General features: G+C 46.9%; 1 protein-coding gene across 1 annotated transcript in view; it reads left to right on the top strand.

Annotated features, from left to right (window-relative positions):
• The first annotated feature begins 4764 nt into the window (after positions 1-4764).
• Vipr2 (vasoactive intestinal peptide receptor 2) overlaps positions 4765-25387 on the top strand; it is a 66253-nt gene continuing 45630 nt past the window's right edge. Inside the window, exons 1-4 of the mRNA XM_052184849.1 lie at positions 4765-4907; positions 6906-7005; positions 20998-21105; positions 23154-23251. Of these exons, the coding sequence (XP_052040809.1) occupies positions 4860-4907; positions 6906-7005; positions 20998-21105; positions 23154-23251 (354 nt within the window). The 5' untranslated portion in view covers positions 4765-4859. The remainder of the gene's footprint in view (positions 4908-6905; positions 7006-20997; positions 21106-23153; positions 23252-25387) is intronic.

The raw sequence follows: 25387 nt of genomic DNA, 5'->3' as shown, positions 1-25387 counted from the left end.
ACTGTTCAAGCCAATCAGCCAAAGACCCTCCGCTAGAGTAAAGGGAACTTCTCAGCAAAAATGCTTGCTCTCGATTGAATGGTCTGTAGGACATTCTGGCTTTCTGAATGATTGTCTAGGAACAGGCCAGGGAGCAAAGACAACGTGACTAGTTAACACTCAGGCCACAAACACCACATCCTAGCTCTACTCAGACAGCTCAGCGACAGGGAAATAAAGGTAAGTCACAGGCTTTCAGTGAGGGGGTCTGCAAACCTGGGATAGTACAAGAGCTCTGTGTGTATCAGCACATGTCAAACAGTGGAGACAGAAATGCCACAGTCCTCTGCTGGCTTCTCTCAGGCTGCCTTCTTGATCTGCTCAAGTGCAGTGCTTCTCAAGGGTAACACGGAGCCTTATGGTTAGGCACAGTGGCACACATTTACAATCCCACTGCTGAGGCGATGGAGGAAAATTTAAAAAAAAAATTCATGGACAATCTTAGCTAATGTAGAACAGAGTCTGAGGCCAACCAGGCTATATGAGACCACTTTAAAAACAAATACAGCACAACAATAACAAAATAGCCCTCGGTTTGTATGGAAGGGTTCATAGGATGACTCAGAGACAGAGAAGGTCCTGAGTTCAAATCCCAGCAACCACATGGTGGCTCACAACCATCTGTAATGGGATCCAGCGCCCTCCTCTTGTGTGTCTGAAGACAGCTACAGTGTACTCATATACATAAAATAAATAAATAAATAAATCTGAGAGATGGCTCAGTGGTTAAGAGCACTGACTGCTCTTCCAGCGGTCATGAGTTCAAATCCCAGCAACCACATGGTGGTTTACAACCATCTGTAATAAGATCTGATGCCTTCTTCTGGTGTGTCTAAAGATAGTTAGTGTACTTATATATAAAATGAATAAATAAATCTTTGTTTTAAAAAAAGACTATAGAAAAGAAGTAGCATTTTGAGAAAGAAAGAGAGAGAGAAAGAGAGAGAGAGAGAGAAAGAGAGACCTTGGATTCTGGAATTCACTGAATCTTCATATAGAGCATTCCTTCTCTGGCATGTGTGTAGGAAAAACTTAGCACTAAGTACTGTGCTATTTATTCTGCATAACTTGTGCTTCAACTTCAAAATCTGAAGAGCAAAGCCATTCTTTTCAGTACAATTACACAACTGAGTTGAACCTGAACCAGAGCGCATGAGCTCAGATCTGGCTAGAGGAGATAGCTGTGGAGGAGTGCAGCCATGGCCCACCTCCGCCCCTGACCTATACCCTCCCCTGGTTCTTGGAGTCCAAGCTGTCTTCCCCTCTACTGCTTTGAGAAGCGAATGCAGGACCCCCTGCCTTGGGCATCAGGACTCCAGGCTAAGAATTCCAACTCTGGAAATCAGAAGCTCTTGAGCTTTTGCCGGATCTAAGAATTGCATCATCTGCTTCGCTGGCCCCAAGGCCTTCAGACCGAGACGGAGGCACGGAATCAGCTTTCCTGCTCCTGCAGCTTGTGGACAGCTTGCTGCGGGGCTTCCCAGCCTCCGTACTCGGGTAAGACAGAGCCCTGGAAACTCTTCCTTTCTCTCTTCTTGGTTCCGACCTCCTGGAGAACCTTTCCATGCAGGGAGAACTAGGCTCAGCATCTCGAACGGTGTGTGTGCTCAGCACACATGGATTACCGGACTGCTGTGATGCTCAACACAAAAATAAATTATAAGAAAAAGCTAAACTTAAAAAATTATATTTTTACAGGTACTATGAGCTGCTCATCTTCTAGAAAACCTGAGCCTGCGGTATGGGTGGGTTAGACCTGACAGTGAGGTGAGACGCCCATGAAAACCGGCTCCATTCACTGACTTCCTCTGTTAAAAAAAAAAAAAAAAAAAAAAGGACGCAAAAGCTTGCCTTCAAAATTCGTACGATAACATAAACAAACTATAAGGTTGTTTCCTCCAGCTTTGACAGAATATTAGGTAAAACTCATTTTCACTTTAAAGACTCAAAACAATATGAAGTGCATCTAAATCTTACATTTAAAACAGGAATTTAGCTTGCTTTGCAGGGTACTAACGGGAATCAGGATGAGCCACCAACCCCATCATCTGATACGTTTTTTGCAAAGGAAGAGATTCGCCCTTTACAAATCAGCCTCGTGTCACTTTCCTTCTGTGCACATGAGAGGTGGAGATGACTGTGGCTGTACCCTCTAATGGGTCGTGTGTCTTTCATAACCACCCCCCCCCCAGGCACAGCAAATAGATTCAGTTTATATACTCCCATGAAATTGTTCCCCTCATTACAGGGCGGTGTCAGAAAGAAATACTGGGAAATAATGTCATTTTGTAAAAGTAAGACAAATAGAGATGAAACAATCACTTCCATTCTTTGCTGTTGTTGAAGATTTTATGTTGAACACGAGGCTCTTGTAGATAAGAAGAAGAGGGAGAGTCGGCGGATATTAGTGGGTGTTGTCTGTCAGTTCCCGAGGATTCTCTCTTTATGTGTTCATATAGGCTTCTAATGTTTCCGATAAGCTTCACTGAATCAATTCCGTGTGGAGAGTGCTAGCTGTTTGGCCGTCATAGTGGAGCCAACACTTCACTGGCAAAAAAAGCAAAGGGACTCAGAGACCACATCCTAAGAGAGCAGAAGGCCGGCTAAAACGGCATGTGAGGATCACTGCCCCAGGTGCCGCTTTCTGTGTGAGAAGCCTCCATGATGTTGAGGACGGACAGAAACCCTAGAGTCTGGAAACCAGAGCAGCTCCTCAAGTGGGAGATGCCAGGACGCTGCCCCAGAGGATGTCAGTGTGGAAGGGACAGGGAGCCCAGACATCAGGAGGTGGGAATGAAAGGGGGACTGAGGGCAGGTCTGGAGAATGCTGGAGGGCGCAACACAAGGCTGAATTCAGGTTCAGATCCAGGCTGTGAACATTGGGAAGTCCTATCATAGACCCAAGCACAGGAGTCTCTCTCTCTCTCTCTCTCTCTCTCTCTCTCTCTCTCTCTCTCTCTCTCTCTCTCTCCCTCTCCCTCTCCCTCTCCCTCTCCCTCTCCCCATCACTCTCTCTCTCTCTCTCTCCCTCTCCCTCTCCCCATCTCTCTCTCTCTCCCTCTCCCTCTCCCCATCTCTCTCTCTCTCTCTCCCTCTCTCTCTGGCAAATCCATTCCCATCTTTTCACTACCAGTGGGACTTCAAACAAAAGCAGAATAGCAGGTTAGGGAGCCTCTGTGGGTGTTCTTTCTGAGGTCCAGCCAACTGCTGTAAACAGCAATGACCCTACTCCCCTTGTGTCAGGGTATCTGCTCTTGCTTTCTCAGCTGCCACAGTGATGACCACTAGATGTCATGTTCCACAGGACACCTCTTTCTAACGTTCTATCTGAGGAACCTTGACCTCCTCTGGTGATCAGTCTCTTTGGGACCTTCGCTCCTCTGGGATACGCACAGGAAGAACAAGCCCCTCTTGTCCCCCCTGCCTATATCTTATCCTTATCAGGACTATCACTGCACCTCATCACAGATGCCATTGCTGTAGGTAGAGCCCTGGCATCTCACCCAGTTTTGACCTATAACACCCAGCTGTGAGTTTAGAATGCATCCCTCCTGTGTATCAGCTCTCCTAATTCTAATTGTAACCCTCTGGGGTGGAAGGGCAGGCAGGGGTCATTGTTTTGATTTACAAATGTGCAAGTTCACTGGCTGGAACAGCAGAGAGGGGTTGTGGACAAAGCCAGAGCCCAGGCTTCCTGACCCCAAGCTGCAGACCTAGTGCCCAAACCTTCTCCTCCATAAGATCCCCTGATGGACAAACATAGACAGATGCGCAGATAATGGAAGGGTGACAGACAACAGATAGAAACCTAGGTCCATGGATCCACGGGGCTCTGATGTCAAGGAGCATATGAAGAACTCAATAGGGAGAAAGATAACGGGCAGACAGACACCCCAAAGTGTGAAGGATGCATTTTGTACTATTTTAGTCTTCTGATTTTGTGTTTGAAATTATATCTGAATAAGAAGTTTAAAACTTGCCTGCTTTACTTAATCTAGTGCTATTGTCTGCTGGTAGCTTTCTACTCTTCCCTAGACTGGTCTGTCGAGCAGTGGCAGTGTCCCCACAAGCCTAGTGTACAATGGGCCACACATGTGACACCTCGGGGTTTGGGGTGCCAATGGGCAGACCCACTTTTGCCTTGATGAAGTCTCTGCTTTCTGTTTAACTTGGCCTTGGGCTCTCCAGGGGACAACCATACAAGAGCTTTCTCTTTTCTCTCTGCTCACACTAGTGCAGACCCAACCAGGTCGGACAGAAGCTTTCTGCACTTCTTCCTTGAGCTGCACACAGGCTTCACGTTTGCACAGGAAGTTAGTGCCAGATGCTGCCTCAGCGCTCACGTTCCCTTACCTGGAATTGGGCGATGCCCTTCATAGGTGAGCATCTGCTTACTCGAGCCTCCAGCTCTCCAACGGCTTGAACATGGCAGCCCACAGTGGAGTGACAGAGAAGCGAGGCAGTACAGTTCAGTTAGCAAAGGGAGCCCCCGGGGAGGAAGGAGCAGGGCTGACAAGGGATGTACCCAGGCCAGGAGGGGGTCGGAGTATGGCCCAGGGCCCTGCACCACAGGGAGAAGTAAGGGTGGAGGGAGGGATGCTTGGACAGAGATCTGGTGGACCAGAGTGCCAGGGAGAAGCTAAGCAAAAAGGAGTAGGGGCGCGAGGCGGGGACTGGGCCGAGGGGCGGGGCCGGGGCTTGCAGCTTGGAAGGCGGAGAGGGCGATAGGCGCGAGACTGAGGAAATCCGCGCTGGGAGGCCCCGAGCTGGGGACGGTGCTGCTGAGGCGCCAAGGACCGAGGCGGCGCGCTGAGCCCAAGATGAGGGCGTCAGTGGTGCTGACCTGCTACTGCTGGTTGCTGGTGCGGGTGAGTGAACCCGCGCCCCCTTCCCGAAGAGGTGCATCCTGCAGTGGACCGCTGGGCTCACCTCCCAGCTCGTGAGTCCCAGCACGAGCGGGCGGAGCGTGGGGCCAGCGGAGACAATCCAGAGCCCAGTGCGTCCTATTGAAGCCTTACCGAACCCTGGGCTGCTGGACTCACGGGCAGTTTTCCTATTCCCACCGCCTTCGCGGGTTCGCCTGAAGTGGGGTGCAGGTTCTTCTCGATACCCCGCCCCCGGGACGACCTGGGTCCTGATCTGGCAGTGGGCCTGGAGTTGGGGACACCTCTAGCACCCAGCAAGAAGTGGCCACCTGCTCTGGTTTTGCTTCCAAAGGAAACTGCTGTTACTCTGTGGTTAAATGTTTCTCTTTCCATCTCCTGGTCCGCGCGTTTGTTTAGTATGTGACTGAGGGAAAGTGCTGTGGCTAAGAAAGTTTCCTTTTGGAAATACTCTTTTTTTTTTTTCTTCTAAGAGAGCCAAAGGAACCCCTTGTTACATGGGTTGCATTGGTTTTTTGTAGTTCTCCGGAACTCTACCCTTTATTTGAAAACCTTTCTTAAGAAAGAAAAGAAGGGTTTGAGCCTTATTTCTTGCTCCGTTTCCTTCTCTGCTCTGAAAACTGTATCCCTGTGGAGCTCAAGGTTTCCACACATATCTAGGCCTCCGGCTGAGGGAGCCAACCAAGCTAAGCGTGTGCAGCAAGAGGGGAGGGGTTGTTCAAGGAAATCCATCCGTCATTGTTGATGAAATTTCAGTTTTCTGGAGCATATCTTCTCTGCCCCCACGGGCGGCTGAGGGAAGCTTCCCAGGGATGCTCCTGAAGCCTCGGGACTCCGTCCACTTTATCCTTTCGGACGTCCCAAAATTTCATCGTTCCCCATGTTCCAGGAATGTCACCGATGGCAGGCTTTTAGCACTTTAACTTATCATCTCATCGGTTCTGAAAAGCGGGTTGCTGTTGCTAGACATTGGATCTCTGCATTTTGGTGGTTGTGTAGCAACGAGCTGGTAAATCCATGGTACCTCAGGTGGTCTTTAGGTGAAGTGAATGTGGCAGAAAAGCCAACATTGAGTTTTGTCCTTTGATTCTATTAGGAAAATATATTCCTTGTTGGAATGCTAGCTGGCCTATATCAACTGTAGGATAACTAAACACAGGGAGAAACCAAGACAGACGGACGGACAGACAGACAGCACAGACAAGTAATGACAGCGAGTGCTCTATTAGCAGCCCAGCCTGGGAGGATACTAGGTCTTTATTATAAGAACAGCGATCAAAAAATGCTGTGTTCCTGGACTGTAAGCTCAGATGCTCCTTTAGTCTCTGACTGGCACTCAGCTTCAGTGTCTACAGACACTGTGAAAGCTTTTCAAAAACCTCCCACTGCTCCTGGGATCAGCTCTGTTTCCCTCAGTGCTGTCTCTTCCATCTAGTCCCTCTTGTTTTCAGAAGGCGCTTCATGCCCAGCTAGGCAATGATGACAACATTATCTATAGGAGTAGGGTTACGTTTCGAGTGTGTCCCGAAGTGTAAGGAAGTTCACTTAAACTATTCTGACTCTAGGGTAACCACAGAGAGGGTCCTCGGGTGCACAGAGAGTCTGTGCACACCCCACAGCCACTAAGAATTAACTTGCTTTACTTAAGCCAACCAAAGGCTAGGAAATGGGCGCTCTTCAGTTCTGAGAGGTGCACATTTCTAACTGCCCATTGCTCTCAGTAAGTAATCACAACATACAATGCCAGTTTACTTTCCTGTTCAGAAAAAGTATTCTGCTGGATTTCATGTTTGTTTCACAAAATAAATAGAAAAGTTTTTCTTATCTTTTTCTTTTAATAACCACACCAGGAAAGTGAAATCGCTACTTTAAAATGAATTTCAGCTTCAAAGGAATTTAGAAAGGTGAAGTTTTGAATCTTCCTGTAGTCACTTAACCCCCTCGTGTAATTTTTAGTTACTTCTATTTCTCTAACTTGAACAGGTGAGCAGCATCCATCCAGAATGCCGCTTTCATCTAGAAATACAGGAAGAAGAGACAAAATGTGCAGAGCTGCTAAGCAGCCAAACGGAGAACCACAGAGGTAGGTTTGGGGATTAAATCTGGGCTGTGGTCCTAGCTGTCTACACATCTCAGCCCCTTGAGGGATTGGAGGCCACCTACACCTTAAAAAAATAGGGACCCTTGCCACTGTTCTGGTGGGACACCAGCAAAACTAATGTAATTGGGGATTTCAGCAAACCTTTAAAAAAAAGAAAAAACTTTACACCAACAGTTTCAATGGCTTGATGAGGTAACTCCTCCTAACACCATGTTATAGCTCTGTCTTGCTCTGCAGGGGCAACTCTGGTTCCCAGGGAATAATAGCATATATCTGAATTCTTGGCTCTAAAATATTAGCTATCTTTGAAGGTGGTCCATCTAAGAATGATAGAAACTTGTCAGAAGCGGAACAGGAAAGTGGGACTTCAAGAAAGTGTGTTTTCTGAAGACATAGCTGTTGTAATACTGTGAGTTTGCTGAGTTTGTCCTCTGAGTAGAACAGAAAGTTTTCTCAGACACTAGGCCTTTGATTTGTGACTCCTTCATGTTCACCCCTGCGTACCAGTGCAGTTATCAACAGCAGAACCTTTTCTCTGGGATCTCACTGCTCAACAGTCATGTGTACACCTTTTTCAAGAAAGAAACTAAAGGAAAAAAAAAAGTCCATAGTCTACTCTTTGTTAGCAAGACTCCAACACTCCACTCTGAACCTCTTACCTAACAAAAGAGTTACAGCTACTTCACTAATGTGAATTTTCTAGGAGCCACATTGAAACAAGTTTCTTAAAAAGTGAGATTAATCTTAATAATATATTTTGTATTAACCTAAATTATTGACCTAATTATCATTTTGACTTATAAACAAGAAATTATTGTTTCAACATTCTTCCTTTCTTTTATAGTCTTATAGTGCATTTTGTTTCTACATTGTTGTTTCTACATTCTTCCTTTCTGTTATAGGCTTAGAGTGCATTTTTAAAGAATGCTATTAGCACCTCACCGTTTGGGATAAGTTCCTAGTACCACAGATTGATCAGGGGTTCCCACACTAGTCAGAAAGGCTCTAAATAGGCACCTTTCCCCCATTTCCTCATCTTAAAGTGAAGCCTCTGGCTCAAAGCTTCCTTTAACAGCCTGTGATTTTACAGCACACATGTGGTTCTGAAGGCTACATTCCCCAAATTGTCTAGTTGACCTCAGTCCATCCACACAAACATAATCAGTCAGTCCCGCTGCCCCACGAAAAGCTAGCAGTAAAGAACTGACTTCAGTTGGCAACAAATGAGAGATGTGGGTCAGCACTGTGGTCACTGAAGCTGACTCTGTTCAGTAAAAATTCAGAGTTCAGGAAAGCAATCCTGTGACAAAGGCACATACACACACACACACACACACATACACACTAAACAACAACAACAATAGTGATAACAATAACAAGATGAAGAGGAGGAGGAAGAGGAAATGAACTTAGACATGAGGCTGGTGACATGACTTAGTAGCTAGGAGCACTTGCTGGGTACCCAGCACCCATGGCATCACATTTCTAACTACAGTTCAGAGGAATCCAGTGCCCTCTTCAGAACTCCATAGGCTTCTGCATACACATAGTAGGCATGTATGCTCCCAGGCAAGCATTCATACATATAAAATAGAAATAAATCTTTTTTTAAAAAATGAAATTATAATGGGAGCTAGGCAGACCTCTGTGGCTAGAGCTGCTGGTGGCAGAGCTCCTAGGCTGGGGACTCCTGCTGAGCGGCCCTCTCAAAGACAGCCTCCTGAGCCAAGCTTCCTGGGTTCCCAGAGTACAGTCTGTATGAACAGCCTAGGGAGAGTCTATGAAAATTGCTCAGACTTCCTTCATGCCTGTCTGGCACAACCAGGTGGATCACGTCTGTAGGACTTCTCCCTTGTCATACGGACAAACGGTTTTTCTTGCAAGAACGGATGCCTACTTGGACGTTTTTATGTTGCAGGCTCCTATTATCAGTGTTAGCTTACAGAAAAAGATTGTGTATATCCAATTCATCCACCTTTCTGTTTTGTAAGACTCCCTTGTCATAAGCCAGCCACCCTCAGGAGAGCAGGGCTGACCAGCAGCAGCGGCCAGTGTGCGGCTCCCAGAAGAGACAGCCTGTGAACCCGGTCCTCGTCGGCTCTCTGAAATATGCAGAGTTCCAATGCCAAGAGTATAAATAGCAGTAGGTTACCAGGATGAAGATGCTGCAGGCAATGGGAGCCAGAGGCTGTGCAGAGCCAAAGCTGAGGGGCCGTTTCTGGTGAGACAAGGCCACAGGACATATCCTCAGGCAGTCACAAGTCACATTGCTCAGTTCCTAACATCTGTGAGAGCTGCCATCATATTCCCTGGCAGTGTGTAATTGGTCTAGAAGAACCTCAGAAATTAGAAACAAAATAGCTTTGATGTTGGCAAAATAACTTCCACAACCCTAATATGGAACTCTTCCTCTTTGCTTTAGGATGAATCAAGAAAACAAAACGGAAAGATGTAGTAATCCCATACAAAACCAGTGTCAATTCTAAAAAGGATTCAGAAAGCTCTGGAGGTGTTTGGAGTCCTATAGTTTAATTTTGGTTCGCTGCTAAGACAAGCTTGTTAGTATGAGGAGGAGGAGCTCAACATCACAGATGATGGAGGGTGGAGGAATGTTCTCTGGGAAGTCAGTAGAGGAACTTTCCTGTGGCTTCCCATCACCTCGTGCCCACATCTATAGCCACTGAAGGGATTAGCAGAACAAAAGTTAGCCTGGCATGCCTTGATAATCCCCTCCCTGGAAAAATTTACCAAAGGATGTGTTTTGCTACAGACCACTTAGAACCAGGTAAAGGAGGGTGCTGAACAGTGACCATTGGTTTGTTTTAAACAGAGCGTTGGACTCATTGGAGGAACTGTGAGGGCCTTGTTATTCCCTGCTGGCAAGCTGGACAGACAGTAGCCAGTCACAGATTCGTGATAGTAGCAGAAGATGCGAAGCTGTGGGGCTGGGTACCTGTGGAGGAGACCCGGCTTGGGGGAAGAAGAGGCAGGCCTGTGTCTGGTCTGGCAGCTGGCTGGAAACGTTGAGACTCCGGCATGGCAGGTTTAGTTGGAAAGAGAGACAGGGAGAGGAGAGGAGAGGAGAGGAGAGGAGAGGAGAGGAGAGGAGAGGAGAGGAGAGGAGAGGAGAGGAGAGGAGAGGAGAGGAGAGGGGAGGAGAGGAGAGGAGAGGAGAGGAGAGGAGGGGGGAGGAGAGAGGGGGGAGGAGAGGAGAGGAGAGGAGAAGGGAAGAGAAGAGAAAGAGAAAGAGGACAAGAGAGAGAGGAGGGGCCAAGAAGCTCCTTTTATAGTGGGCCGGCTACCTGGCTGTTGCCAGACAACTGTGAGGTGGGGTAAACATGGCTGTAGCCAGGTGACTGTGAGGGTGGAGTACCAGGGCCTTGGGGCAGGCATTGCCCTATGACTGATGCTCACAGGGTTATATGTCCACAGGAAATGATGAGCCAGAGACAGACTCCCCTGCTTCACACGATGATAGTGTGAGCGTCACAGTCACCAGGGTTTAGTTCTTTGAAGACTCTCAGATCCAAGGCCCATGCATCTGGGTCACAGCCCCACCCTAGTAAATCCTCAGCATCCACAGCAGCTTGTTAGAATCCTGACAGCAAGTTGAGGATCCAAAGGCGGGGAGGTGCCTTAATTGCCAGACCACCCAGAGGAGCACAGTCTCTGTTGCCCAAGGCTGTTCGCATGTGACATCCTCAGAAGAGAAGAGATGCAAACAGATTCTCCTTGCAAATTATCCGTGGAGGGGCTCGGGATCCCACACTGGAGAACGGTTAGCAGACTGAGGCAGCTTATTTTTATTATCCAGGAATGGTGTGTGGTCACCAGTGACCACAGCATACGGGTCATTAATCCTTCTACCATGTGTGTGTGTGTGTGTGTGTGTGTGTGTGTGTGTGTGTGTGTGTGAGAGAGAGAGAGAGAGAGAGAGAGAGAGAGAACATGTTTGGTTCCTGTTACACCTCACAAATCTTATACCGTGCCTTTAAAAATATTTGAACTGGCTTTTACAGAAGCAATCAATGAATATTTTTACATCTGAAATTAGTGTTAGGAATTAGTGACTGTGGACACAGAGAAAGTATTACAGTGAGAAGCCTGTCCATTGCCCTGTGAGGCTGACAGTGCTGGTGCACAGTGCCATTGAAAACCATCCATGTGTTTGTTCTGTGTCTTGATCCCCCTTCTCTCCCTTAGTTTGGAGACTGTGTCTGCTCTACCTTCTCCTTTGAGTTTATGTAATATCTAGTACATTCCTTCAGATGGGTGACAATATTTTGCTATTAGAAACGATGTCCCAATGTTCTTAGGAATTAAATATCTCAACCAGCACCTGATGAACTTCATGATAGTCAGCTTCTTGTGACCATGTAAATAGCAAGGTCTGTGTGATGCAGTTCTTGGTCAGTGATGATTGGACCCTGAGCAGAAAGTTTAAAGCAAGAGGAAAACCATGCCCTGTCTTCCCACCAGGTGCTGAGGTCCAAGAATGGTGTTGTGTGCCTGACACAGGCCTAGGCACTGCAGGGTGTTCAGTACAAAGGAAGAGGCACACTCCTGTGCTACCTGAGGTTTTCTCTGTTAAGAGTGAGTTGGTCCTGAACTTGCTACCAGAAGCCCAAGACCTCAGGGTAAGAACACTGAGTCCAAATAAGGGAACTTTCTAGACCCTAGACCCCCTCTACACATGCTGGTTCTACATCTATTGCTTGTTAGAAACAGAGCAGGATTTTCTAGAAGGACATTGCCTCATTCTTCAGTGTCTGCTCAGAGATAGGAGTGCCACTTAAATGCTCAGCCACAGATTCCAAGCTCCGTTCGGTTCCCTCATCTGGGTATTGAAAGCTGCCTGTCAGGCGAGGAACTCCACCTGCCTGGTGAAGTGAGTGCTTTCTTTCCTTGGACCTGTGTTAGTTTATGAGGTTCCAGGCATTGCCCTGGGTTCTTCTGAGTTCTTCTTCTCTGTGTTCTTCCTTCTAGCTGCTCTTCTGTGTTGCTTTCCACATTATGACCTTGACATAAACCTCTCTGTCTTGTCTGGAGATAAGTTAAGGCTTCTGGGAGCAGCTGTGGCTTTTCTAGATGAGACAACTCACTGGACGGACACCATGTGAAGTGGCACAGATAACCCCAGAGTCTTGGCTGCTCAAGTGTGGAATGAGGGGTTTCCTAACCTTTCCTGAGCAGCCCCAAGAAGACTTGAGTGTGACAGTGGGTCACAAGTTACAGATAAGAATGAAATACATGCCTACCGTAAAGCTGTGCTGTGCTTTGTGGGCACCCTCCATGAGGTTATTCTGCAGTTTAAAGCACACTGTGAACATACACACATGCACACATGGTTTGCCAAAAAACATACTAGGATTTACAAGGAAGGGGAGAGGAGATTTCCACCTGGGTGTTTGGTACTAGCATGAGAGACATGTGTCAGGCTGATCTCAGATGTAGGAAGTATGAGGGGGTTGTGGCAACGGCAGGCTAGGAACATCAACACAGATGAGGAGAGAGCAGAATATGTGTAGCCCCGAGGGTGGAGACGCAGAGGGCTTTGGAGCGGCAGTGTCTTGGTATGAGCTATGCTTTAGGAAGGTCAGGGCATCCTTGGAAATAAAGAGACACAACAAGCAAATAGCATCCCAGAAGAGAAATGAAAATGTTTCTTGTGGACAGTGGTAGGGGACAGCAACTCCCAGAAGCCATTTCAGGGAGCAAGAGGCTGGAGTACAAGGAGAGAAGGGCAGAACGGCCTGGAGGCTACAATGTGCACTGCCACCTGCCCTATGGTGTTCCACAGAAGAAAACCACTCAGAGTTCAGGGGAAACTGCCTCCTGTGGGGTAGGCTGAGCCTGCTTCCATGTGGACGCACTGGTGAAGGAAGAGACCAGCAGGGGCTGTGCCCAGCAGGGAGTGACAGACAGAGCTCAGTCTCTGGCTTGTACAGAAGGAAGGGTGGAAGTTAGCCGGAAAGAGAATGATTTAGCTGCAAGGCCCAGTCACCTCAGGGACATGTCGGGTCTGCACGACAGAGGCTAGAGCAGGAAGAATTACTTAGGTCTCAGAACTGGCCTTGAGCAGTTGAGGAACTGGGTCTGTTCCCAAGAAGTTGGATTGCATAGCTGACTCCTAGCCAAAGTACTGATTGCTAACCTTCCAGGGCCTAGGCATCCTGGAACACACAGCCCTCTGGTTCTACATTGATACAGCTCTGTCCTGGCTAGAGCTGAATAGTGGCTTGGCATTAATTTCCATGAAGGGTTGGACTCACAGCTCCCTGAAGGAGCCAGTACTTTGTTCTCCTTGCCTGGGTCAGCGCCTGCTAGTAGATACACTGGGGTGGTCATGGGAAGTCACTAAGTCCTGATGATGAATCTGAGGGAGATTATTTTGAGATCCATTGGCAGGATGTCTCATGACAGTGTTGGATCTCCAGATGGGATCTGCTGCTATGCAAAACATTACTCTGTTCTGCCCAGTCGTGAACTTCCAGACGTGAAAGCCAGTACCTCCGCCACCCGTGGTACCTGGGCCACGGTAGACTTTGGAGAAAAGCTTTGGGAGTATTTCAAATGAGAGGAAACAAGCTTTGTGAATATCCTAATAAGTCAGAGGGCCAACATTGTGCGAATAGTCAGCACACACATTAGTTAGGTACCCACATTGTGTCACCTTACTATCCACTGTCCACATGGTGCCACATGAGGGTGCCAGGACAGTCAGGTAGGAAACAGTCTCCATTTTTAAGTGGCAGTGACTAAGCAGGTCTCTCCACGTGGATTATAGTGACTCCTGCTGGAATGTACAGATATTGGGGTTTTATTGGATTTGGCAGAGTTCCCCTGCCAAAAAAAAAATGTAGGCTCTGTCCAGATCTGCATATGACTTTATAAAACCCTTTAGTTCATTTAGCAGATTGTGTCGCTTCTGGGTCTGAATTGTGGTGCAAAACTTAGCTCAAGTTTCAGAATCTGTTTTCAACCTCTGAGACCAACCTTGAACCTAAAGTAAACCTGCTACTTTAGATTCAAAAGCCAGATGTGAGATGACTTCCCAGTGCCATCCAGCAGCAGTTCCCTATAAATGGTGTTTCCAGGTCTTGGTTGGTAGTTAATACTTCACCCTAGAGACTGAGGATGAAATTCTAGCCACCCCCGCATTAGGGTATAAGCATTTTACCTGGATCCTGTACAATGTCATGTGGCACTCCAAACTGTGGAGTCCTGGCTTCGAAGAACCTTCTAGCCTGACCTGATTCACCACTCTTTCTCTACCACTAGGAGTGGCCTCATTCATCAGCACGCCCCAGGCTAAGCTTCTGCTACCCATTCCTGCAGGAAGAACTCTGTCAAGAATCTCCTGAGAGACAATGCTAATCCATCCACAGTGTGGCACCAAGCACAGTAGATGTTTAAAAAACCCTCTTTGAAAGCCTCATAATTCCCAACACATAAGCAGCATGACCACAATGTATTTAAAACTGCCAATAGAAAGGAGCAGTGTCCTAATTAGATTCTGTCTCCATGAATGGTTAGGTTCCTGATGGACCCTAAGCCTGTCCCTTTAATAATCTTTGCAATGTCTTCTAGCCCCAGTGTGTGGTCATCTGTACCCACATTAACTGTCTCCTGAGAGGGGCAAGCTTTCCTTGGGCGCTTCATTCATTAGTTTTGACAGGCTATTGCTATTGCTTTGGTATTTCCCTTAAAAAGTTTCTTTGCTGTGCTTCTCCCAGTTCAGTTACTGTCATTATTCCTAATTGCAGCTTTCCTAAAATGGCATTTGGCAACATACCTAGATGAGCTAATGCATAGATGGAGTTCTGATCTCACTGGCAATATTTTAAGAACAAATGAAGCATCCTTAGAACAAAAGAAAGGGATAAATCCTCTCAGCAGATCTCCTGTAACCTCTCTCTATCCTCAGAGCAACTAATGAAGACTCTAAAGCCCTGAGAATAGCAAAGGTTGTTACAATTAGCTACTTGAGTAGCCAATATCCACAGCCATCCCACAGAGAAAGCCAGCACATTGCATTCACATTCCTAGGCGCTGTGAAATTCAGACACAGGTGGTCCACTTCCTGCTTCCTGTGTAGACTTATCCACTGCTTTGGAGCCTAGTGTGCAGTGTCCTAGTTACAAGTTGTCTGTGGATTCTGGACTTTTACTGGAGCAGATGTGAATATACATATTTACCCCTATGGGGCACCAACAACAGGCAAAAAGAAACTGTTGCACCCAAGGCCAGTTTGATGAAGCTTTATGTTTATTGGATTACTTATGGTAGCAACACTGTCATTTGTAGGTAGAAACAATGAAGAGTCTTCCCTCCTCCTACCCCCAGAAACTATGTACTGTTTGTATCATTTGGGCAGAGACCTCATAAGTATTTTAATGAGTTTCCAGCATCTGTGGCCCCTCTCCTTCTTCACACAAGAGTGTTCAAATTTGAAGAAAATAACCACACAACATGGAGCAGCTGTTCAGAGAACAGCCACATCAGTACGATGCCTCCTTGTTCAGGAAAAAAAAAAAAGCATTTTGCTCTGCATGGTGGAGGGCCTGAGTGCCCCACCTAATACTAGGTGTCCAAAAGTGGTATTCATTGAGATTTCTGAGCTGCAAGCCAAGCAAAGTGATAATGAAAACATGCTAGATTCCTGTGGGCCTCAGTTACCCCTGCAAGGCTCCAAGACACCCAACGAGGCTGAGGGGAACAATTCCACACTGATCTGATTTGGCCTCTAGACTGCGAGCAGCCTGAGGGCCAGGCTAGCCTAGGCCAACCCTATGGTCTTTGGGTGTATGCAGCCAAGTGAGGAGGCAGCCATTCCAAAACTGCATTGTATCCTCAGGGCTCCTTCAAAAGACCAAAGGAGGATTTGCTTTTTGTTGTCACAATGCAGAGAAGCCAGCATTCTCCCTTACTGAGACAGTGTAGCATCTCTGTGGGGCCAGCAAGCAGAAGTCTGAGACAATCCAGGTCAAAATAGATGAGCATAGTTCAGAGCAGGACAAGCCACTTGTAAAAATTACCTTTCCCAATTCAATTTCCAAGTCCATCCAGCTCTGCCTCTGAGGTTGATGACAGGCAGAGAGGATCGGTGGATTTGATGGCACAATGATGATTAGGTTTTTTTAAAAAACCATGCTTTAAAATTGTAGCACTTAGAGAAATCACAAAAATGTTCTTGCTCAACAGCCACCGGAGGAGAGAAAAGACAAAGGGCAACACAAGTACACCCTGCACATGTGAGCACAGGTGTGCCTAATACAGTTGCGCCCTGGACAGGTGGTGTGCCTGCACTAGACACTCACAGTGGATACTGTGCACAACTGGGTACCCAGGAAGGTGAGCTCCTGGGCAGGTGTGCCCCTCAGCAGGTGTACCTCTCACAGGAGAGCTCTGGATAAGTGCACCCTGCACAGACGAGCTCTAAATCAGTATACTAAACAGAGTTGAGCTCCCAGAAAGTGGACCCTAGAAAAGGTAAGCCTTGCACAAGTGAGCCCTAAGAAGATATGCTCTGCACAGGTCACCAAACCTGATTACTAGGTCTGTTAATATAGGCTCTGCTACTGGGTTGTCTTAACAGCAGGGCCTCAGAAGTACTTGGCACTGTTTTAGTATCTGCTAAGGATTTGTACCTGGATTTACTGTTTGTAGGAAAAATATGTTGATTCTCTAACTCTGACCATTCTGTATATACTCATCAGCCAGTGTTCTTAGGAAAGTATTCTTTAACTGGGAAAGAATGCCAATTCCTTTTAAAAGGTAAGCCCATACATTCTTTTTATCCCTGTTCTGTACTTAATCACTGTATTTCCTATCAATTATTTCATAAACATAATGGATGCTGAGGTTGTAAAATGGGGTTTGAACTGTTAAATTCAGACTTTGGAATACTTTGCTGCCAATGAAAATAACCATATTATAAACACATGACATGATAAATGAGACAGCCCAGCTACGTGGGAAGATAAATAATAATTCTTCCTCATGAAAAGAAGTCCTATGACACCTCTCCATGCAGTGCGTCTGAGACTATTGGAAGCAGGTGTTGAGAGGACTCATTGAGGACAGATCCGTGAGCAGAACTTAGAGAGGTCAGCCTGAGGTCCCTCTACAACTTCCTCAGCCACTTATGCCTACTTAGTACCTGTGGAATTCCATGACCTTCTTCCTCGGCTCCTTAATACGGCACAGGGAAAGTGCCCTGGGAGAAAGGGAGAGTTAGAGATAACAGCTGAATCCTGGTACTTGTTGAGTAGAGAAGACTAAGTGGGAGCTTTGTCATGTGATATACGAAGATTAAGATGGCTCAGCAAGATGGCCTACAGGCACTGCTGAATTCACAAGGTATTCAGTGATACCAAGGGTAGCACTGAGGCAGCTCCAGTGAGGGAACTTCTGTGCAGACAATGCAGGACCTCAGCGGAGGGTAGCCACTGTGTAGCCATGTTATGTATAAGTGGGAGTCCCTTTGATAGTTTATGTGGAGATACGGGCCTAAAGGACTTATAGGGTACACTCAAGAGGATCTGCTCTGCTCCTGGCTCTCCTCTCTGGATCATGACCTAGGAAGCCTGGCACATCCATAGGATCCAAGAGGAACTCTAATTCTGTGTCCTGCCAGATGGCAGTTCTGGCCACAGCAAATTCTATGCAGGGAATGGCCAGGGTACAAGAAGTACTTTGTCTGGTTCCTCCTGAGGTAAGGAGAAAAAAAACCACTTTCTGTAATAAACACTTGACCTTATCTTGTGTCTCCATCACGAGCCAGTTGAGCTGAGCTGTCACGACTAAGGCTCTGACCGCTTTAATTGCTATTATTAAGTTGCAGGGACTTTTTTCTTCCTCTCTTCTGTATCCTTCCCATCTCTTCACATTAGAGCACTCCTGTACTCACAAACCCACTGCTCAGATGGGACTGACGCCCAGAGGCGAATGTGAGGTAAGGTGTGTAGGGTCCCCTCTGTCTGTTACATCAGAGCATGTATGCTAAGATGTTTGTGACTCGCTGTGAGGCTTCACATTGGCCTCTTGGAGCAGGCAAACAACATCCAAGGCTGTTTCTGTTACCACTGGGAAGGAAAGAATTCTTTGGATAGCATCCTCAGGAGGACTTCTGGCTGCTTGCATGGACAGCCAAGGGGACAGCAGAGAATGACCCCTGGAAAATTAAGGGACACAGGGATAGAATGCATTTAAATACCCCATCCCAGTGGGTGGTCCAGGGACACAGGGGTGAAAGACATTTAAATAATACCCCATCCCAGTGGCTGCTCAGAGGACGAGCATCCTTATCCCTGTATCTGTTGTGAAATAGGGAGAGACTGATAAAGCACACAACTTGAGCTTCCCATAAGCACTGTCTGGGCCAGTCTTCCTTGCCTCATTCTTTTGAGAACTTTTGCCTCTGTGAGTTTAAACTTAAGCTTTTTTTTTTTTTTTTAAGATTTATTTATTGTTATATGTAAGTACACTGTAGCTGTCTTCAGACACTCCAGAAGAGGGCATCAGACCTCATTACAGATGGTTGTAAGCCACCATGTGGTTGCTGGGATTTGAACTCAGGACCTTCAGAAGAGCAGATCAGTGCCCTTAAGTGCTGAGCCCTCTCTCCAGCCCAAACTTAAGCTTTCTGAATGTGGAACGGAAGCTGTTCTTCAATGCTGCTGTTCTACGGCACAGCTCACACTGACTCGTGTCTTCCTTGGCTGCACATACTGCATACAACCAAGGAGGAAAGGTCCAAAAAGCCTCCATACAGCTCTCACATGACTTCCTTAGGTTCCTCCATACTAGTGAGACCAGACCTTCCATAACAATCCACTCTCAAGCCAATAATACCCAAGGACATCAGACCACACCCAAAGCTCCGTGTGTTTGTGTGTGTGTGTGTGTGTGTGTGTGTGTGTGTGTGTGTGTGAACAAGCCCAGGTTGCCATGGCTGGAGCCCACAATCACCTGTTAAGTTTGCAGAACCTGCCTCTAACCTAACTAAGTGGGAAAGTAGACAGAAGGAAGTGAATCTGAATCTCAAGACTGTGTAAAACTAATATAAGCCCTTTCAGAGGAAGTAAAGGAAGCTAAAAACAAACAAACAAAAAACTGCAAAGGACCTAGTGATGCTACCTTCAGCTTTGTAGCCCCTTCAAATGTATGAATAGCAGAACACCTAGATACCTAGAAATATCACCCAGGAAGGACCAAATCACCAAACCCAGCAGCCAGCTCAAACCCAAAGGAAAATATCTGCACTGGCTGGTTTGGCGTCAACTTGACACAAGCTAGAGTCATCAGTGAAGAAGGAGCCTCAGTTGAGGAAATGTCTCCATGAGATCCATGCATTCTCTCAATTAATGATCAGTGGAGGAGGGCCCAGCCCATTGTAGGAGATTTCATCCCTGGCTGGTGGTCCTGGGTTCTATATGAAAGCAGGCTGATCAAGCCATGAAGAAGAAGCCAGTAAGCAGCTCCCAGCCATGGCTCTGCATCAGCTCCTGGATCCTGTCCTGTTTGAGTTCCTGTCCTGACTTCCTTCAATAATGAACAGCAATAGCCGGGCGGTGCCTGTAATCCCAGCACTCTGGGAGGCAGAGGCAGGCAGATTTCTGAGTTCGAGGCCAGCCTGGTCTACAGAGTGAGTTCCAGGACAACCAGGGCTATACAGAAAAACCTTGTCTCAAAAAAAAAAAAATCCAAAAAAATAAATAAAATAAATAATAATGAACAGCAATGTGGAAGTGTAAGCCAAATAAGTCCTTTTCTCCTCAACTTGCTTTTTCGGTTATGATGTTTTGTTGCGGCAATAGAAAACCTAAACTAGACAGTGTTATTCAGTATCCCAAGCATCTGGAAATGTTTAAGGTATACAAATAATGACCTCTGCCCTAACCAGGCTCAGCTCACCAGACTACCGATTCTTCCCCGAGTATTCCCAGACTTAGGTCTCCTCAAGACTTAATACCATGAGGAGCCAGTTTACCACACTGAAGTTGCAAATCAGCAAGAAAAATATAAGGACTCTCTTTTATTTTAAAAATGTGTGGTATGGGAACACAATGGAAATCTTGTTCAGCATTATAAAAGAGGAAACTTATGTTATTTGCCGTAACATGATGGGTCCAGAGAACTTGATGCATAGTAGAATAAGCCAGTTGCAGAAAGGCAAGCACCACAGAACTCACTTATGTGGAATCTAAGTCCGATTCATAAAACAAAAGGTAGAATGGTGTCATCAAAGGCCAGTTTTGGATGCTGTTTAGATGGCATGAAGTTTCAGTTGGGCAAAAAAACTATGTTCTAATGACCTGTTGCATAGAGAGTTGACTATAGTTAGTGACAACTAGAATGCTAATATAGTTCCTTTTAAACAGTCTTACCGCCGGGCAGTGGTGGTGCATGCCTTTAATTTTACACTTGGGAGGCAAAGGCAGATGGATTTCTGAGTTCGAGGACAGCCTGGTCTACAGAGTGAATTCCAGGACAGAGCTAAACAGAGAAACCATGTCTTGAAAAACAAAACAAAACAAAAAACAACAAAAAAAACCCACTCCCCCCACCAAAAAGTTCTTACCACAAAGAAATTACTTTTGAAGTGATAGATACACTAATTTATTCAGCTTTCAATGTATACATTGTATCCAACATCTCATCTATACCATAAGTATATGTAATTATTAGTCATCAGTTTAAAAATAAATAGGACTTTTTAAAAACAACACAGTGTACATTGAATTATTCACACGCTTTCAAGCACAGGCCTGTTGCTTTCTTCGAAAGTATAAAGTGAACACGTAAGCTGCTCCTGCCTCAACAGTGTTGTGTGAGTATCTCAGGGAAGAGCCCTCGGCCAGGAGACTGCCTAATTAGCAGTGTTCTTGCCCACTGTTTAGAGAGATTCGCTCATTCTCAGTGCGTTCTCATGACCCATAACTTGCACCTAATTCTTGCCTCTCCTTCTAGGCTGCAGTGGCGTCTGGGACAACATCACATGCTGGCGCCCTGCAGACATTGGGGAAACTGTCACGGTGCCCTGCCCCAAAGTGTTCAGCAATTTCTACAGCAGACCAGGTACTTGCATTGATTCCTGGTCTCGTGGGTGTTTTTGCTGTGGGGGTGGGGTTGGCGGTCAGTTTTTCCCAAACGAAGCAAGGTCCAGCTTGCTTCTTTTGTAGCCATGTGCTTACTCCCTGGTCCTAAAGGAGCCAGAGAACATCTGGCCCGTGTTGGGCGAGTTCTCCGTTAAGGAAGCAGGAATACCTCAACCTCTGGAGCCTGTATAGGCAAGCAGGGCAGATACAGGGGGGAAGACTGGAAGGTAAACTCTCAGGTGGCAAAGCAGCAAACGTGTGCATGCGTGACACTAGAGATGGGAGTGGGTAGAGGGAGGGAAGGTTCCTGTAAACCCAAGAGAGATTAGCTCAAGGTCGTAATGTTAGGGAGAGAATTTGGGGCACTGCACAAAATATGCTCCGGCTGACCAGTTTGCTGCTGCCGAGAGTTTAGAGAATTTGGTGCCATCTGAGCCTCTGTCCTACATTGTTCTTTATGCACGTCTCAGGATCCAGGTTTTCATAACACAGAGGAATCTGTGTAGAAAAATAGAGATTAGAAGACACAACTCGAGATAGGAAAGTGCAGTGCTTTGGAGAACTGGGAAATAGTTTTATCTGGGCAGAAACGAAGGGAAAAAGCTGTGAGGGATGATAATGGTATCAGGGACTCCGTCTCTGCCTGGGGACCTGGGCCCCTAACCTGCCTCTTTGGTCATCCATGGCCATGTTAGAGAATCTCAGCCACTCTCAATATTCTGACCTCTATAAGCTGTCATCGGGTCCATTCACAAACATCTCCCTCAGGGGCTTGGCCATGAGTGTAAAGAGGCAGTCCACCCTGAATGACAGCGGGTCAGGTGTGGCCTGAGTCAGAGGCGTCAGGAGGGATGCCAGATGGTCCTTGGGGAATGTGATGGGACACTGGTTCCTAGAGTCCATCAAAGACTATGGAGTTGCATCTGCCCAGTAGTGCTGGTTTCAGATTCACCAGCCTAGCAGGAACTGCTAATGTACATTGCCAGATGGGAGATGAGCTCTCAGTGCCTGGTGCCATCCGCTCACTACCAGTGAACAGGTGGCCATCACCATAAAAAAAAATGCAGGGCCTTTGGGTCAAAAAGCCTATCTCCTGCTGAAGCTCAAAAATTACCCAGCCTCCAGGACCTTAGTCCCCCACCTGTAGAATGAGAACTGCAATATAAACCACACTTGCCTCTCAAGTCCGCTCTGAAAGTGAAGATGCACGTAAAGGAAGACCTTTGTAAACTGAAACGTCCTCTACCCTGTGGGTCCCAGGAGTAGCCTGGGCAAGAAACAGAAGCTCCACAGAGGACAAGGTCCTGTGTCATAGCCTGGGCATCTTGAATAAGGATCAGGCCTGGTCGGTTGAAATCACTAATGCCCCGTCTGTCCCTTTCCCACCAGGTCTGTCCAGAGTTCATACTTTGTGTGGTCACCTGCCACGTTCTTTGTAAATAGAGTGAATGCTTCATTTCTGGATAAGTTTGACATTTAGGAATAAATGATGGAAAGGTCATTTTTAAAAAAAGAAGGAATAAATGATAGGATTTTTAAAATCACAAAACTGCTGTATTTCTTACTATTTAAATCTCAATCATGCATTTTCCTCCAACTGATAGCCAAGTGGAAACTGCCCTACGCTGCTTCTTAAGTATTGAAGGGTGAGGGACAGGCCAAATGGAGAGGAGACAGGATAAAAACTAAAGAACAAGAGCGGCCACCCCAGAGTGCTGGGCCTGGCCTCCAGCACCCTGATAGACGCAGACATCGAATATGCTATGGGTTGTCATTCAGCTTGGGAATGTCAACTCTGAGGCTTTCCCAGTTGCAGTCAGTTCCAGTCCTGCTTTTACCATACTGTGATACAGCATGTCCACTAGGCCCTGGCAGGGAGGTCTCAGGAGGAAGGATGCAGTGCGGGGCGACCACGGAAGGACTTCTGGGCAGCCTCAGTCACTTGCCGACTAGGGCTTCAGCTTATCATATCATCCTTGATCGTGAGGCTAGCTTTCAAGGACCAAACATCTGAAATTTACTTTCCAGGAAACATAAGCAAAAACTGCACTAGCGATGGATGGTCAGAGACATTTCCAGATTTCATAGATGCATGTGGCTACAGCGACCCCGAGGATGAGAGTAAGGTAGGTGCCCGACCCGCCACACAAGCTCCACTCATGGACACTGCAAACAGACAGCATTCTCTATAGGGCTCCACACTGCTGTAGCAGTACAGCTTCTCGGTCCACACTTGGTCTCTGATATGCTATGGCATTCAGGATTTGCTGATTCTGCATAATTTGGAAGGCCCAGGAAGGAAGGTTTTCCTTATCTGTAAACATGTCTGGATGGGAGAGACTCCATTAAGTGGGTTATACCTGCCACAGACTACTTCTTCTGGGGTCTCCTGAGCAATGCATCCTTCATGCCATCTGGATCTCTCCATCCCATTTATAGTTTTGCCCTTATCTGGATTTCTGGGAAGCAGATCTGATCCCAGATCTGATCCCAGAAGCACAGCACACAAGTCCAATGCCAAACATCTTCATAAGTTCTGAAGCTGGGTCTGTTTGTAGCTGTTGTTGTCTTATCTCAGGCCACTCGGGCCAGCTGCCAAGAATCTGTCCAGCCATAGCTATAGCAGTCATCTAACTATTTCTAAGACAAGAGTCTTAGAAATGCCACATCCATGAGCAGATCTTTCCGTAAGATGTAGTTCTTGGTGATCTGGACATTCCTAACTCAGCCCTGTACCTCGTCCTGGCTCCATCTCCACCCTGGCAACCTGGTATATGCCAGCATCACCTTCCTTTGTGATTGACCATTGGCTCCTCCTCAGCCTGGGGCACCTTCTCACTGTAAGGAGGACTCTAGCTCCTTACAAACCCACATTCAGTTACAGACAGACATGCTGACTGCTCGGTAAGGTTCTGAATGTATGGGAGACTCTACAGAGACCCAGGAAATAGCCAAGCACAGATTCTTCCACATAACCACAGAGCACGGTCACTTTGTGCCTCATGTCACCTCCTGTCTATCACGGTGCCTTCTTACTGTCCACGGGAGCAGTGCTGCTTCTGGGAGTTGACCCACTTGCCCCTTGCCCCAGACTAATTGTTTCCCTTTCTTCATTAACATTTCTATTTCAAAGCCAAAAGATTATCAAACTCAAGGGAAGAAAACGCCATGTTGTGAACGTTCCTCTAGTTGAGGGCAGCATTCCTGGGCAATAGCAGCATAGCAGCCGCAGAGTTGCCTGTGTCTTATGAACTAGACACTCAGGCTTGATGGCACCAGTTCCACAGACAGGTGCTCAGGCTTGAGATGATGCTGTGATGTGTCGACCTTCATCTTTCTGACCTTACAACCTTCCACTTCCACCTTACCCTTTTATAATACTGGACCCCCACAAATATGGACCCAAATTGCACACATGCTTTGACATTTCCACAAGACAGAGAACCCACTGGACTCCTAACCTCTTCAGCTGCATTGCTAGAGGTCTCAGCTCTGGACTGGGATGTTGGCTGGGATTCCAGCCCTCTAGCACACTCAGAACACCCTGAAGAGGGTTCCACACTGCATCCTGCACAGTGTATAAAAGCTGAGAGATGAACCAGTATTGAAGACCACGACTCCTTGCATTTGAATAGATGCCAACTCACTTCTGACCCAATACCCCACTCAGGAACCCAAACACAAAGCCCTGGTGAGATGTAGAGACAGAGCACCTGTGTCCTCTCTGTCCCCTGTGCTCCACACTCTGATGACCTGATTCTGTTGTTTGGTCTCACTTAATGAGCTCCCAAAGAAAACAGGTTTCTTTCCTGGCTGGTGACACCGTGGTGCTGCCTGCCTGTTCTGTTGTGTGTAATCACTGCCTTTAGTTTCTCTGTGACACGTGTATCCCCTGTTCTCTGTGGCTATGATTATTGGTGAAGCCGTGGGTGGTGCCCATCCCCCTAGAGTGGCTTCTGAGCACACAGGACAATTGTTTGATCTGGACTCGGTGATTACAGAGTGTACTGAATTTCATGTCGCTGAACCCCACCCACATATCCTGCAGACCAACCTCAAGAGGTTCACTAATCTGAGTCAGGCTCACAAGCCTGGAGAATGCAGACAAAAGGCAGCTACTTAGGATGCAGCTGAAGTCAAGGTGCAGAGAGATTACTGAAGCAGAAATGTCCCCACCCTAGGTCACCTGCATCACATCCTGCATGAGTGACGAGAGGCCCGGATTCTCAGACTTCCCCCCTTCTTCCTCATTAACCAAATCC

The sequence above is a fragment of the Apodemus sylvaticus genome, chromosome 6, assembly GCF_947179515.1.
Source record: "Apodemus sylvaticus chromosome 6, mApoSyl1.1, whole genome shotgun sequence".
Lineage (NCBI taxonomy): Eukaryota > Metazoa > Chordata > Mammalia > Rodentia > Muridae > Apodemus > Apodemus sylvaticus.
This window is presented reverse-complemented; position numbering and strand designations above follow the sequence as displayed.